Below are 16,979 nucleotides of genomic sequence, written 5' to 3'. Positions count from 1 at the left end.
TTGATTCCCAATTATAATTTCTCCTGTCTCAGCCTCTAATGGACCGATGTTTACTTTTGCTACTCTCTTCCTTTTTACATACTTGTAGAAACTTTTACAATCTGTTTTTATATTTCTTGCTAGTTTACTCTCATATTCTATTTTCTCTCTTTTTATCAATTTTTTGGTCGTCCTTTGCTGGTTTCTAAAACTCTCCCAATCCTCAGGCTTACTACTCTTCTTGGCAACATTAGAGGTTTCTTCTTTTAATCTAATTGTATCTTTAAGCAGTGAGGAGGACACAAAGAGTTTGCATAGGTATACAGACAAATTAAGCAAGAGGGCAAAAAGATGGCAGATGGAGTATAATGTGGAGAAATTTTAGGTTATTCACTTTGGTAGGAAGAATAGAAAAACAGAATATCTTTTAAATGGTGAGAAACTATTAAATGTTGGTGTTCAGAGAGACTTGGGTGCCCTCGTACAAGAAACACAAAAAGTTAATATGCAGGTACAGCAAGCAATTAGGAAAGCAAATGGCATGTTGGCCTTTATTGCAAGGGGGTTGGAGTACAAGAGTAAGGAAGTCTTATTACAGTTGTACAGGGCTTTAGTGAGACCTCACCTAGAGTAATGCATATAGTTTTGGTCTCCTTATCTAAGGAAGGATATACTTGCCTTAGAGGCGGTGCAATGAAGGTTCACTATGTTAATTCCTGGGATGAGAGGGTTGTCCTATGAGGAGAGGTTGAGTAGAATGGGCCGATACTCTCTGGAGTTTAGAAGAATGAGGGGTGATTTAATTGAAACATATAAGATTATGAGGAGGCTTGACAGGGTAGATGCTGAGAGGTTGTTCCCCCTGGCTAGAGAGTCTAGAACTAGGGAGCATAGTGGCAGGATAAGGGGTCAGCCATTCAAGACTGAGATGAGGAGGAATTTCCTCATGCAGAGAGTTGTGAATCTTTGGAATTCTCTACCCCAGAGGGCTGTGGATGCTCAGTCATTGAGTATATTCAAGACTGAGATCGATAGAATTTGGATTCTAGGGGAGTCAAGGGATATGGGGATCGGGCAGGAAACTGGAGTTGAGGTCGAAGATCAGCCATGATCTGATTGAATGGTGGAGCAGGCTCGAGGGGGCCGTATGGCCTACTCCTGCTCCTATTCCTTATGTTCTTATGTTCTTATTAACTTCTTTAGTTAGCCACGGATGGATCATTTTTCCTGTGGAGTTTTTATTTCTCAATAGAATGTGTATTTGTTGAGAATATTGAAATATATCTTTAAATGTTTGCCTATTGTTTACTAACCATCATACCCCTTAATTTAATTTCCCAATCTACTTTTGCCAACTCGCCCCTCATACCTCCGTAATTGGTTTCATTTAAGTTTAAGACTCTAGTTTCTGACTTAAGTACATCACTCTCCAACTCAATGTGAAATTCTATCATATTATGATCACTCTTCCCCAGAGGATCCTTTACTATGAGATTACTAATTTACCATGTGTCATAACACAAGACAAGATCTAAAATAGCCTGTTCCCTGGTTGGTTCCATGACGTATTGTTCTAGGAAACTGTCTTGAATACATTCCATGAACTTGTCCTCCAAACTCCTTTTGCTAATTTGGTTTGCCCAATCTATATGAAGATTAAATTCCCCACGATTATTGCATTACCTTTGTTACAAGCTCCGTTATTTCATGATTAATACTCTGTCCAATTATATAGCTACTGTAAGGGGGCCTATAAACTACTACCACCAGTGTTTTCTGCCCCTTATTATTTTTTATCTCCACCCAGACTGATTCTACTTCCTGATCGTCTGAGCCAAGATCCTTTCTCACCACTCTCCTTATCTCATCCTTTATTATCAGGGCAACACCCATTCCTGTTCCATTCTGCCTGTCTTTTCTAAATGTCATGTACCCTGGAATATTTAGTTCCCAATCTTGGTCACTTTGCAACCATGTCTCTGTATTGGCTATTAGATTAAACCCATTTATCTCTATTTGTGCCACTAATTCATCTATCTTGTTACGAATGCTCCGTACATTCAGATAAAGAGCCTATGGTTTTGACTTTTTACCATTTTTTCCTGCTTTGACCTTATTCGTTGATGCTCTATTATTGGTAAACTCTCTGTCCCTTCCTGCCACACTCTCCTGATCTTTACCCAAATCACTACACTGTTCTGTTGCCTTGACTTTTCTCATTAGATTTCTAAATTTCCCCTCACCTGACCCTTTCCCGCCCTTTTTAGTTTAAAGCCCTATCTACAGCCCTAGTTACTCGATTCACCAGGACCCTGGTCCGAGCCCGGAGTAAGTGGAGCCCATCCCAATGGACCAGCTCCCTCTGTCCCCAGTACTGGTGCCAGTGCCCCATGAATCGAAACCCCTGTCTCTCACACCAATCTTTTCGCTAACTCTCTTGTTCTTTATGAAACATCTTTGGGTTTTCCTTGATTTTACTTGCCAGTATTTTTTCATGCCCTTTCTTTGCTTTCCTAATTTCCTTTTTAATTTCACCCCTGCACTTTCTATACTCCTCTAGTCTTTCTGCAGTATTGAGCTCTCGGTATCTGACATAAGCTTCCCTTTTTTGTCTTATCTTACCCTGTACGCTCCTGGTCATTCAGGGGGCTGTAGATTTGGCAGTCCCACCCTTTTCCTTTATTTGTTCTGAACCCTCACTATCTCTCCCTTGAATGCCTCCCACTGCTCTGACACTGATTTACCTTCAAGTAACTGTTTCCAATCCACTTTTGCCAAATCAATTAGCTTAGTAAAATTGGCCTTTCCCCAATTGAGAACTTTAACTCCTGTTCTATCTTTGTCCTTTTCCATAACTATGCTAAATCTAACTGAATTATGATCACTACCACCAAAATACTCTCCCACTGATACTCCTTCCACCTGCCCAGCTTCATTCCCTAAAACTAAATCCATAACTGCTCCCTCTCTTGTTGGGCTTGCTATGTACTGGCTAAAAAAGTTCTCCTGAATGCAATTTAAGAATTTTGCGCCCTCTATACCCTTCGCACTGTTTGTGTCCCAGTTAATATTCGGGTAGTTGAAATCCCCTACTATTACTGCCCTATTGTTTTTGCACTTCTCAGAAATTTGCCTGCATATTTGCTCTTCTATCTCCCTCTGACTGTTTGAGGTTCTATAGTACACTCCCAGCAGTGTGACTGCCAAGTTTCAGGCCACAGCTGACCATTACTTCCTGGATACAGGGTTTTCAGATGAGATAGAGATGGGGATAAAAAAGGAGGGGGGAGTGTCACAATATTGGTTAAAGAAACAATTACAGCTGTGAGGAGGGATGATATGTTAGAAGGATCACCAAATGAGGCCATATGGGTTGAACTGAAAAACAAAAAGGGGCAGTCTGCCTCCCTGCCAACCTATGGGGATGATGCCATGGAGTTGCACAGAGGGCAGCTTTTCTCAGAAGCTTCCCATGCAACTCCAGGCTCTACTTCAGCAGCTATGAAACAAGGGTCTGGGTGCTGGGATTTGCCCTTTGCCTGTCTCTTCACTCCTTAGTCCCCTTGTCCTTCAGCCTAGGCAAAGTCTGCTAATAGATTGAAAGGCCTACTGAGCTTTTACAAAGGCTTTCAGATGAGCTGTCCCTCTATTCTGACATTCTCCTTCCCTTTAAATTCCCCTCATTTGTCACTCTCACCCTGAGTGTCTTTCCTGCACATGGCCAAATCTGCACCAGAAGCTACGCTAATGATCGGAGCTGGGAAAACTGGGAGAACAACTCCCATCACATTTCCCATTCCCGTCCACTTCGAAAAACACCCCAAAAATGGGCATAGAGATGGGTAAATCTCAGCCTCTATGTTTCTTAAGCACCACCAATCAGTGGCTGGCTTTACTGTAGGAAGCCTCACCAATAATGACCTGTTACTGTCCAGCAAGAAGATAATCCAGAGCATAATGAGCATAAAATGAATGTCACCTTAATCATGGAACAGGAAGGTGCACATTTTATATATAATTACCTGGCCATTCCAAAGTCACACACTTTAACTATAAGTGTTTTATCAACCAGGCAGTTTCTGGCAGCCTAGAGAAAGAAGTAAAGGAGCAGAATTTAATGTAAACAAAATACAAATCTCACAGGCAGTGGGATTAAAGAACTAACCTGTCCATTCTAATTCTGAAACACAATGAGAGAAGGTTATTTGGATTTAAAGAATCCTCAAGATTATAGTTTGCAAACTGTGACAAATTAGATAAAAAGAACACTTCCCACCTTTCATTATCCACATTCAATCACAGTAGCGGTTTAATTAACCGGTCAGATGATGTCATAATCTTTAAAGGACCTGGACTGTAGTACAGAGGAGATGATTCAATTCAGCATTCCCTGTGCCTGGGGCACACGTCAAGAGATGCACAGAAAATCACAGAACGAGGGCACAGTCTCCAGTCTGCACTACCCCTGGGCTCAGTTTCCTGACCTGTACTATCCCTGGGCTCAGTTTCCTGACCTGTACTATCCCTGGGCTCAGTTTCCTGACCTGTACTATCCCTGGGCTCAGTTTCCTGATCTGTACTACCCCTGGGCTCAGTTTCCTGACCTGTACTACCCCTGGGCTCAGTTTCCTGACCTGTACTATCCCTGGGCTCAGTTTCCTGACCTGTGCTATCCCTGGGCTCAGTTTCCTGACCTGTACTATCCCTGGGCTCAGTTTCCTGACCTGTACTATCCCTGGGCTCAGTTTCCTGATCTGTACTACCCCTGGGCTCAGTTTCCTGATCTGTACTACCCCTGGGCTCAGTTTCCTGACTTGTACTATCCCTGGGCTCAGTTTCCTGATGTGTACTACCCCTGGGCTCAGTTTCCTGATCTGTACTACCCCTGGGCTCAGTTTCCTGACTTGTACTATCCCTGGGCTCAGTTTCCTGACCTGTACTATCCCTGGGCTCAGTTTCCTGATGTGTACTATTCCTGGGCTCAGTTTCCTGATCTGTACTACCCCTGGGCTCAGTTTCCTGATCTGTACTACCCCTGGGCTCAGTTTCCTGACTTGTACTATCCCTGGGCTCAGTTTCCTGATGTGTACTATTCCTGGGCTCAGTTTCCTGATCTGTACTACCCCTGGGCTCAGTTTCCTGATCTGTACTACCCCTGGGCTCAGTTTCCTGACCTGTACTATCCCTGGGCTCAGTTTCCTGACCTGTACTATTCCTGGGCTCAGTTTCCTGACCTGTACTATTCCTGGGCTCAGTTTCCTGATCTGTACTATCCCTGGGCTCAGTTTCCTGACTTGTACGATTCCTGGGCTCAGTTTCCTGACCTGTACTATCCCTGTGCTCAGTTTCCTGACCTGTACTATCCCTGTGCTCAGTTTCCTGACTTGTACTATCCCTGGACACATTTTCCTGACCTGTACTATCCCTGGGCTCAGTTTCCTGATGTGCTCTTCTCCTGGGCACATTTTCCTGATGTGCTCTTCCCCTGGGCACAGTTTCCTGATCTGCTGTGCCCCTGGGCACAGTTTCCTGATCTGCTCTGCCCCTGGGCACAGTTTCCTGATCTGCTCTGCCCCTGGGCACAGTTTCCTGATCTGCTCTTCCCCTGGGCACAGTTTCCTGATCTGTTGTGCCCCTGGGCACAGTTTCCTGACTTGTACTATCCCTGGGCTCAGTTTCCTGATGTGTACTACCCCTGGGCTCAGTTTCCTGATCTGTACTACCCCTGGGCTCAGTTTCCTGACTTGTACTATCCCTGGGCTCAGTTTCCTGACCTGTACTATCCCTGGGCTCAGTTTCCTGATGTGTACTATTCCTGGGCTCAGTTTCCTGATCTGTACTACCCCTGGGCTCAGTTTCCTGATCTGTACTACCCCTGGGCTCAGTTTCCTGACCTGTACTATCCCTGGGCTCAGTTTCCTGACCTGTACTATTCCTGGGCTCAGTTTCCTGACCTGTACTATTCCTGGGCTCAGTTTCCTGATCTGTACTATCCCTGGGCTCAGTTTCCTGACTTGTACGATTCCTGGGCTCAGTTTCCTGACCTGTACTATCCCTGTGCTCAGTTTCCTGACCTGTACTATCCCTGTGCTCAGTTTCCTGACTTGTACTATCCCTGGACACATTTTCCTGACCTGTACTATCCCTGGGCTCAGTTTCCTGATGTGCTCTTCTCCTGGGCACATTTTCCTGATGTGCTCTTCCCCTGGGCACAGTTTCCTGATCTGCTGTGCCCCTGGGCACAGTTTCCTGATCTGCTCTGCCCCTGGGCACAGTTTCCTGATCTGCTCTGCCCCTGGGCACAGTTTCCTGATCTGCTCTTCCCCTGGGCACAGTTTCCTGATCTGTTGTGCCCCTGGGCACAGTTTCCTGACTTGTACTATCCCTGGGCTCAGTTTCCTGATCTGCTCTGCCCCTGGGCACAGTTTCCTGATCTGCTCTGCCCCTGGGCACAGTTTCCTGATCTACTCTGCCCCTGGGCACAGTTTCCTGATCTGCTCTGCCCCTGGGCACAGTTACATGCTGGGAGTATTGAAGCAACAAATCTCCCTTTACATTCCTATGTGAAAATAAATACTTGAAGCGAAAACATTTACAGGGGTTTGGGGGAAGAGCAGGGGAATGGGACTTATTGGAGAGCTCTATCAAAGAGCTGGCACAGGCACGATGGGCCGAATAGCCTCCTCCTGTGCTGTACCTACTACGATACTATGATACTATGAAACAGGAGAAGCATAGCAAGACCTAGACAGCAGCGGTCAAGAATAATAGAAATGACAGCACTGATAGAGCCAATCAACCGTGAGGCCTGTGTAAGCTCTTCAAATGAAGCTGTTGAGCCTGAATTTCCTGTTCAGTTGCACCTGGCATAACCTGGATGAGCAGGGAAGGAAATTCGGGAGGAAATTTCCGCTGGCTCCCCGCTACCTGACTTCACCTCTGGGATTTTCTGCTGGAAGTGATGTGGGGCATTTAATATGTCTGACCAAATATGGGTGGGCATATTATAATGGAACACAAATGAGAGGATGATGATATACCACCTATTTCCTGTCGTCACACTGGACATAAGGGATTACACCAGCGAGTCAAGGGTTAAAATTTAACTGGCCAGTCAGCCAGGGGAGTCGATTGCAGAGCAATCAATTGCACTACGCAAAGCAGCAAATTCAAAAAGTTTTTGTCTTACACTGCTGGATAAAGAAGGCTGTGGTCACAAGCCAGGGCAACAGTTGCCCTCTCTTCCTTCTCTGAGGCAGCCATCAATAGCCTCATTGTTTCCCGATATGGGAACCAGGCTGCAGTCAGGAGAACAGGCGCAAAGCAGGCAGAAGTCCCACCCAATAAAGATCTGTGGCAAAGAGGAAATTCAGGGCTATCAACTATAATATCATTGCTCTGCCCAGTCCCATTTTATATTCTTCCTTTTCAAATACTTATTCAATTCCCATTTAAATGATATCATGGTCTGTGCCTCCAGTTAATGGTGGTAAAGCATTCCATGTTCTAATAGCTCTGTGTGTGAAAACATTCCTTTTAACTCCCCCCTTCATTCATCTAGTGACAATCCTCAGTTTATGGCCCCTTTTTATTAATTTTCTAATCAATGGAATCAGTCTTTCACTATTTATCCATGCAAAATTTTCCAGAATTTAGAAAATCTCTATTACATCTGTCTTTACCAAGGAAGAAGGTGCTGCCAAAGTCAGAGTAAAAGAGAAGGTAATTGAGATACTGGATGGGCTAAAAATTGATAATGAGGAGGTACTAGAAAGGCTGGTTGTACTTAAAGTAGATAAGTCACCCGGTCCAGATGCTGAGGGAAGTAAGGGTGGAAATTGCGGAGGTACTGGCCATAATCTTCCAAACATCCTTAGATAGGGGGTGGTGCCAGAGGACTGGAGAATTACAAATGTTACACCCTTGTTCAAAAAAGGGTGTAAGGATAAACCCAGCAACTACAGGCCAGTCAGTTTGGGGAAGCTTTTAGAAACAATAATCTGGGACAAAATTAATAGTCACTTGGACAAGTGTGGATTAATTAAGGAAAGCCAGCACAGATTTGTTAAAGGCAAATCATGTTTAACTAACTTGATAGAGTTTTTTCATGAGGTAACAGAGAGGGTCGATGAGGGCAATGTGGTTGACGTGGTGTATGTAGGATTATCATTTTTAATCCAAGATTTTATTCGCCAGAGGAAAACCCCAGTTTTGGGAAAATGGCTGCGAAAAGGACCCTGTTTAAAACACAGTTCCCAGACCACAAAGGACAAGCTTTTGAACTAAAACCCATCCCATCCAACAGAGACAGTGCCTTACATCATCGTCGGCTCCAAGTTGGCTAAGGAGACAATGAAATCCCCCGGTTGATATAATTGAGTCAATCGTTCGGGACAACAGAACCCATCTGAAATCAGCTCACACCTTATATAGTTGTAAACAATTTTACAACACCAAGTTATAGTCCAGCAATTTTATTTTAAATTCACAAGCTTTCGGAGGCTACCTCCTTCCTCAGGTGAACGATGTGAAAATGAAATCCTCGAAATGAAATCGCATTTATAATTCACAGAACAATGCTTGGTGATTACAGACAGTTTTTTCAACTGCCCGTTGCCAAGGCAATCAGTGTGCAGACAGACAGATGTTACCTGCCAGGTCTCAGAATATACAAATCACCAAAAAAAAACAACAAACAAAAAAAACAGATAGAGAGGTAGAAACATAGAAAAGACAGCAACTGACCCGTTATATTAAAAACAGATAACATTTGTTCGCTGGTGGGGTAACGTGTAGCGTGACATGAACCCAAGATCCCGGTTGAGGCCGTCCTCAAGGGTGCGGAACTTGGCTATCAATTTCTGCTCGACGATTTTGCGTTGTCGTGTGTCTCGAAGGCCGCCTTGGAGTACGCTTACCCGAAGGTCGGTGGATGAATGTCCATGACTGCTGAAGTGTTCCCCGACTGGGAGGGAACCCTCCTGTTTGGCGATTGTTGCGCGGTGTCCGTTCATCCGTTGTCGCAGTGTCTGCATGGTCTCGCCAATGTACCATGCTCTGGGGCATCCTTTCCTGCAACGTATGAGGTAGACAACGTTGGCCGAGTCACAGGAGTATGAACCATGCACCTGGTGGGTGGTGTCCTCTCGTGTGATGGTGGTATCTGTGTCGATGATCTGGCATGTCTTGCAGAGGTTACCGTGGCAGGGTTGTGTGGTGTCGTGGACGCTGTTCTCCTGAAAGCTAGGTAATTTGCTGCGAACGATGGTCTGTTTGAGGTTGGGTGGCTGTTTAAAGGCGAGTAGTGGAGGTGTGGGGATGGCCATAGCGAGGTGTTCGTCGTCATTGATGACATGTTGAAGGCTGCGGAGAACATGGCGTAGTTTCTCCGCTCCGGGGAAGTACTGGACGACAAAGGGTACTCTGTTGGTTGCGTCCCGTGTTAGTCTCCTGAGGAGGTCTATGCGATTTTTTGCTGTGGTCCGTCAGAACTGTCGATCGATGAGTCGAGCGTCATATCCCGTTCTTACTAGGGCGTCTTTCAGCGTCTGTAGGTGCCCATCGCGTTCCTCCTTGTCTGAGCAGATCCTGTGTATTCGCAGGGCCTGTCCATAGGGGATGGCCTCTTTGACGTGGTTAGGGTGGAAGCTGGAAAAGTGGAGCATCGTGAGGTTGTCCGTGGGCTTGCGGTAGAGTGAGGTGCTGAGGTGCCCGTCTTTGATGGAGATTCGTGTGTCCAAGAAAGAAACTGATTCTGAGGAGTAGTCCATGGTGAGCTTGATGGTGGGATGGAACTTGTTGATGTTATCGTGTAGTCTCATGCACCCATGAGGACGGCCTCAACCGGGATCTTGGGTTCATGTCACGCTACACGTTACCCCACCAGCGAACAAATGTTATCTGTTTTTAATATAACGGGTCAGTTGCTGTCTTTTCTATGTTTCTACCTCTCTATCTCTGTTTTTTTTTGTTTGTTGTTTTTTTTTTGGTGATTTGTATATTCTGAGACCTGGCAGGTAACACCTGTCTGTCTGCACACTGATTGCCTTGGCAACGGGCAGTTGAAAAAACTGTCTGTAATCACCAAGCATTGTTCTGTGAATTATAAATGCGACTTCATTTCGAGGATTTCATTTCCACATCGTTCACCTGAGGAAGGAGGAAGCCTCCAAAAGCTTGTGAATTTAAAATAAAATTGCTGGACTATAACTTGGTGTTGTAAAATTGTTTACAATTGTCAACCCCAGTCCATCACCGGCATCTCCACCTTATATAGTGCTCAAGATCAGCAGTTCCCATTGTCCCCAAAACCAGCTGGATGAGAGGCAGGAAAATAATACACATTCAAACAAAGCTTTCTCTCCAGGGACCAATCGTAGCATTTTGCACCTTCTGACTCGATCAGCCAGAAAACAGTCTAACTGTTGCAGCCTCAGGAAGGAGGGGGTCGAACAGTGGATGTCAAAGGGACACCAGGCACACAGCTCTACAACATCAGAATATCAGAGCAGGCTGCTCTCTCTACAACCAGGACCGAAGGAAGTCACATGCCCCAAGGAACGGGTACAGCCCCAAGGACTTTGATCGTAGAAGACACGACCCAGCAGCCAAAGTCAGCAGGGTGAGAATTTCAACTCACAGCCGTGTGGAGAGTTCCCTCTGCATGTCCCAACCAAACCTTAGCAGTGTAGTGCTGGGAGTTAACAGCCGTGAGTAAGGGAATACGGGGGGGCTTAGTTTAAGAAATCTAAGGGGAAGTAATCTATTTGTCCGTAGTTATATAGGAACGTTAGCATCGGTTTTGCCATATTGAGATTTGCTGTACATATTAAACATAGTTTTACTGTTCAAAACCTGAAACCTGTATTGATTGCATTACCCATCATCCTTCAGTGTGATGCCTGAGGGCAAGCCCAGACCTTCAACCATAAATAAGTGAGTTCAGTTGTGACCAGCGAGGCTGAACAACCCTCACACGATCGGAATCACCCGACATCTATATGGGCTTCCAAAAGGCATTTGATAAAGTGCCATATAATTGGCTTGTCAGCAAAATTGAAGCCCATGGAATAAAAGGGGCAGTGGCAGCATGGATAGGAAATTGTCTCAGTGACAGGAAACAGAGAGTAGTGGTGAACGGTTGTTTTTCGGACTGGAGGGAGGTGTACAGTGGTGTTCCCCAGGGGTCAGTGCTGGGACCACTGCTTTTCTTGATATATATTAATGACTTGGACTTGGGTGTACAGGGCACAATTTCAAAATTTGCAGATGACACAAAACTTGGAAGTGTAGTGAACAGTGAGGAGGATAGTGATAGACTTCAAGAGACAGGCTGGTGGAATGGGCGGACACGTGGCAGATGAAATTTAATGAAGAGAAGTGTGAAGTGATACATTTTGGCAGGAAGAACGAGGAGAGGCAATATAAACTAAATGGTTCAATTCTAAAAGGGGTACAGGAACAGGGGGATCTGGGGGTGTTTGCGCACAAATCTTTGAAGATGGCAGGGCAGGTTGAGAAATTGGTCAAAAAAGCACATGGGACCCTGGGCTTTATAAATAGAGGCATAGAGTACAAAAACAAGGAAGTTATGATGAACCTTTATAAAACATTGGTTCGGCCACAACTGGAGTATCGTGTCCAGTTCTGGGCACCGCACTTTAGGAAGGATGTGAAGGTCTTAGAGAGGGTGCAGAAAAGATTTACTAGAATGATTCCAGGGATGAGGGACTTTAGTTACGTGGATAGACTGGAGAAGCTGGGGTTGTTCTCCTTGGAACAGAGAAAGTTAAGAGGAGATTTGCTAGAAGAATTCAAAATCATGAAGGGTTTAGATAAAATAGATAAAGAGAAAGTGTTCCCATTGGCGGAAGGGTCAAGAACCAGAGGACACAGACTTAAGGTGATTGGCAAAAGAACCAAAGGCGACATGAGGAAAAACATTTTTACACAGCGAGTGGTTATGATCTGGAATGCGCTGCCTGAAAGGGTGGTGGCAGGGTCAATTGTGGCCTTCAAAAGGGAATTGGATAAATACTTGAAGCAAAAAAAATTGCAGGTCTACAGGTAAAGAGCGGGGGAGTGGACTAGTTGGATCACTCTTTCAAAGAGCCAGCACAGTTACGATGGGCCGAATGGCCTCCAGTGCTGTACAATTCTACGATTCTATGACAATCATGCGGGAAAGTGCTTGTTGAAAGTAGCTACATTGGGAAAATATTGGCGCTGACTATGGATAATTAGTGTGAAATAGAAACAACCAATGTTGGGAGCTCGTTAATTGAAACTGCAACGATCCATCAGTATATATTTCTAGAATTGCTCTAGTCTGTCACTTACTAGGTCTCTATGTATGAACTGCAGATCCTCCAAGTACACCATGGCTTCAGTTACATCGTAACACATTTCCAGGAGCTGAAGCTGGTTTAGCTCCTTCCCATGACTGTTGAGGTAGCTAAGCAAGCAGCCATTACTCATGAACTCAGTTACTATGTAGATCGGGTATCCCATGGTGCAGACACCATGCAGCTGGACTAACTTTGGATGTATCAGTTTCCTAAAAAAAACATAAGGCAACAGGAGAGCTGGATGTGAATATGCAGTGGGAGAGATACATTGATACAAATGTTGTTTCTACATTGGATGGGATCTTTTTTTTGCTGGAGACCTTGACACAAATGCAAATGATTATGAAGAAAGCAGTACGGTTGGGGTATTGTCCTGGTACCTCAATCGTGTCCATTCTTCACCTGCGAACCCGGGCGGTGAGCGTCAGCGGGTTATTTAACTATGGGGGCATCGCAGTAAAGACAATTCTGTCTTCACATCCTCACATTTCCAGCAGGGGCCACTGGACAACAATCGGGAGTGGTAAAGTTGGAGTATTTTTCTTCGGTCACTGGGATCTGAGATCAATTCTAGTGGCCTGACAGTTCCGACCTGCCATTAGCCAGCTCAGCAAAGATCAGGCATTAAACCTGAGCCTTTCCCGCTCTCATGGCTCAGTGCCATTACATGCCCATGTATTTGAAGAAGTTCTGAAATAGATGTAGGTGATTTAATGTTGGCATAATAGGATTCAGTATTAAATCATATTTTCTTAAAATACCAATAAGGAGGCAGCTCCCCTTGTTAAGTTATTCCGAGCCATATCCCAGTATAGACTGACTATCAGCACGAGAACTTAAAGGGGCATGTCCACCTGTTCCCAACACTTGTACAGTTGCAGGAAATAAATAGGAGGTAGTAAATGGTCTGCATTGCACCCATTTTTCAGACATTAACCGGGCACAAAGCATACCAATTTAGCAGTGAGACGGCCTGTACCCAATCATCACAGGCGTTGGACCCACTGCTTAATTCATGAGGCCCTTTTGTTAAAGGTCCAGGTGGACACCTAGAACAGACATTAGGCCCCTTAGATATGTAAATTGAGGCCTGACACCCTTTTCCACATTTCTCAGCGATGAGCTGGGCAAGTGTCGGGCCTAGCCCAGGCAGGGTCCCTCGGCAGTCTGTGTGACTAATGACAGGTAGTGAAGTACTCTCCTGACTTTACAGGAGTCGTGAATACTATACCCCTCCTCCCCGGGACTTACCTGTGGGCTGCTAATGGTTGAAGCCTTGGCTCGGAGTTGGGCTGACTGCGGAAGCTTGGCCTAGTGTACTGATGAGTCCTGAGGACCAATTTCCATCCACCCTCATGTCTCACATTTCGGGCCCGGACCAAAGCCGACCCCTAGCTGTCCTCAATACAGCGGCACAACAACAACAACAACAACAACTTGCATTTATATAGTGCCTTTAATGTAATAAACGTCCCAAGTTGCTTCACAGGAGCGATATTAGGAGAGGTGACCAAAAGTTTAGTCAAAGAGGTAGGTTTTAAGGAGCGCCTTAAAGAGAGAGAGGCAGAGAGGTTTATCAAAAAGTTATGGCACAGAAGGAGGCCATTCGGCCTATCATGTCCGTACGGGTCAAAAAAGAGCCATCCAGCTTAATCCCACTTTCCAGCAATTGAAGTGCTGTAATCTACAGGGCTACGGACCAAGTGCTCATCCAGGTACTTTTTAAATGAGTTGAGGGTTTCTGCCTCTACCACCCTTTCAGGCAGTGAGTTCCAGACCCCCAACACCCTCTGGGGGAAAAAAAATTCTCCTCAGCTCCCCTCTAATCCTTCTACCAATTACTTTAAATCTATGTCCCCTGGTCACTGACCCCTCTGCTAAGGGAAATAGGTCCTCCCTATCCACTCTATCTGGGCCCCTCATAATTTTATACACTTCAATTAAATCTCCCCTCAGCTTCCTTTGTTCCAAAGAGAACAACTCCAGCCTATCCAATCTTTCTTCATAACTAAAATTCTCCGGTCCTGGCAACATCCTCGTAAATCTCCTCTGTACCCTCTCTAGTGCAATCACATCTTTCCTGTAATGTGGTGACCAGAACTGTACACAGTACTCAAGCTGTGGCCTAACTAGTGTTTTATACAGTTCAAGCATAACCTCCCTGCTCTTATATTCTATGCCTCGGCTAATAAAGGAAAGTATCCCATATGCCTTTTTAACCACCTTATCTACCTATCCTGCTACCTTCAGGGATCTGTGGACATGCACTCCAAGGTCCCTCACTTCCTCTACACCTCTCTGTATCCTCCCATTTATTGTGTATTCCCTTGCCTTGTTTGCCCTCCCCAAATGCATTACCTCACATTTCTCTGGATTGAATTCCATTTGCCACTTTTCTGCCCACCTGACCAGTCCATTGATATCTTCCTGCAGTCTACAGCTTTCCTCCTCACTATCAACCACATGGTCAACTTTTGTATCATCTGCAAACTTCTTAATTGTGCCCCCTATATTCAAGTCCAAATCATTAATATATATCATAAAAAGCAAGGGACCGAGTACTGAGCCCTGCGGAACCCCACTGGAAACAGCCTTCCAGTCACAAAAACACCCGTCGACCATTACTGTTTGCTTCCTGCCACTGAGCCCATTTTGGATCCAATTTGTCACTTTCCCTTGGATCTCTTTTTTGACCAGTCTGCCATGTGGGACCTTGTCAAAAGCCTTGCTAAAATCCGTGTAAACTACATCAAACGCGTTACCCTCATCGACCCTCCTTGTTACCTCCTCAAAAAATCCAATCAAGTTAGTCAGACACGACCTTCCCTTAAAAAATCCATGCTGACTGTCCTTGATTAACCCATGCCTTTCTAAATGACAATTTATACTCTCCCGCAGAATTGATTCCAGTAATTTGCCCACCACTGAGGTTAGACTGACTGGCCTGTAATTACTCGGTCTATCCCTTTCTCCCTTCTTAAACATCGGTACAATGTTAGCAGTCCGCCAGTCCTCCCCAAATGCCTGAAGCCAGGGACGATTGTAAAATGATGGTCAGAGCCTCCGCTATTTCCTCCCTTACTTCTCTTAACAGCCTGGGATATATTTCATCCGGGCCTGGCGATTTATCCACTTTCAAAGATGCTAATCCCCTTAATACTTCCTCCCACACCAGGGAGGGAATTCCAGAGCTTAGGGCCGAGGCAGCTGAAGGTACGGCCGCTCATGGTGAAGTGATTAAAATCAAGGATGCGCAGGAGGCCAGAATTGGAGGAGTGCAGAGATCTTAGAGAATTATAGGGCTGGAGGACAGAGATAGGTAGGGGCGAGGCTGTGGAAGGATTTGAAAACGAGGAAGAGAATTTTAAAATCGAGGGAGCCAATGTAGGTCAGCGAGCACAGGGGTGATGGGAGAACAGGACTTGGTGCGAGTTAGGATACGGGCAGCAGAGTTTTGGATGAGCTCAAGTTTGTGGAGGGTGAAGAATGTGAGGCCGGCCAGGAGAACATTAGAATAGTCCAGTCTAGAGGTAACAACGGCATGGATGAGGGTTTCAGCAGCAGGTGAGCTGAGGTGGGGCGGAGACAGGCGATGTTATGGAGGTGGGAGTAGGCGGTCTTGGTGATGGAGAGGATATGTGGTCAGAAGCTCATCTCAGGGTCAAATAGAACATCAAGGCCGCGAACAGTCTGGTTCAGCCTCAGACAGTGGGCAGGGAGAGGGATGGAGTCGGTGGCTAGGGAACGGAGTTTGTGGAGGGGACCGGAGACAATGGCTTCAGTCTTCCCAATATTTAGTTGGAGGAAGTTTCTGCTCATCAAGTACTGATGTGGGACAAGCAGTGTGACAAATCAGAGACAGTGGAGGGGTCGAGGGAGGTGGTGGTGAGGTAGAGCTCATAAAATCATGAGGTAAATATGGATGACGGTGACATTTAGCCCATTCTGGATTGTCCATCTCAAAAAACCGGCCTCACAGCACCTAACTGTTTGTTAAATGATTCTGGGAGTTTTGCCTCTCCTGCCATACACAGAAATCCATTCCATATATTGATCACTTTCGGTGTGAAGAACTCCCTGATATCAGTCACCATTTTCCCCTTGTCCTACTGTCAAGCATTACCTTGATGCAGTGTTCTGGATTTTTATATAATTTATTAATTTATAACCCTGCATTCTGTCCTGCACTGAATCCCACTCACCCACCATCCCCATCCTCATTGATTTCCACTGGCTGGATCGATAACTCTCATCCTCATTTACAAGCCCATCCACAGCCAAACCTCACCCGACCTCTGAGCCCCTAATTCTGACCTCTGACTCTGACCTCTGGCCCTCTGACTGTCCCCTCTCTCTGCTCCACCATTGGTGGCCGAGCCTTCAGCCATCTTGACCCTAATGTCTGGAACTCCTTCCCTAAACCCCTCTCCTGGCCTTCCCACGCCCACCTTTTCAACCAAGGCTTTGGTCACCTCTCCCGGCCCTCCCAGAGAGGCTCGTGTTCATTTCTATTCTCCTCTATGATATGCTCTGAGACATTTTCTACATTAAGAGTGCTGTAGTAAGTTGTTACTGTTGTCCTCTTCAATGCCGTTATTTAAAGGTTGAACAGCTCATGTTCCCTGCGTTTTCTCATTATTCAGTCCTGAGACT

General features: G+C 45.5%; 1 protein-coding gene across 1 annotated transcript in view; it reads right to left on the bottom strand.

Annotated features, from left to right (window-relative positions):
* LOC137327530 (tyrosine-protein kinase BTK-like) overlaps nt 1–16,979 on the bottom strand; it is a 384,163-nt gene that overhangs the window by 17,531 nt on the left and 349,653 nt on the right. The window contains exons 9-10 of the mRNA XM_067993431.1: nt 12,319–12,535; nt 4,002–4,066 (exon numbers count right to left, since the gene is read on the bottom strand). Coding sequence (XP_067849532.1) covers nt 4,002–4,066; nt 12,319–12,535 — 282 coding nt within the window. The remainder of the gene's footprint in view (nt 1–4,001; nt 4,067–12,318; nt 12,536–16,979) is intronic.

The sequence above is a fragment of the Heptranchias perlo genome, chromosome 11, assembly GCF_035084215.1.
Source record: "Heptranchias perlo isolate sHepPer1 chromosome 11, sHepPer1.hap1, whole genome shotgun sequence".
NCBI classification, from domain to species: domain Eukaryota; kingdom Metazoa; phylum Chordata; class Chondrichthyes; order Hexanchiformes; family Hexanchidae; genus Heptranchias; species Heptranchias perlo.
The sequence above is the reverse complement of the archived record's forward strand: the minus strand, read 5'-3'. Positions and strand labels throughout refer to the sequence as shown.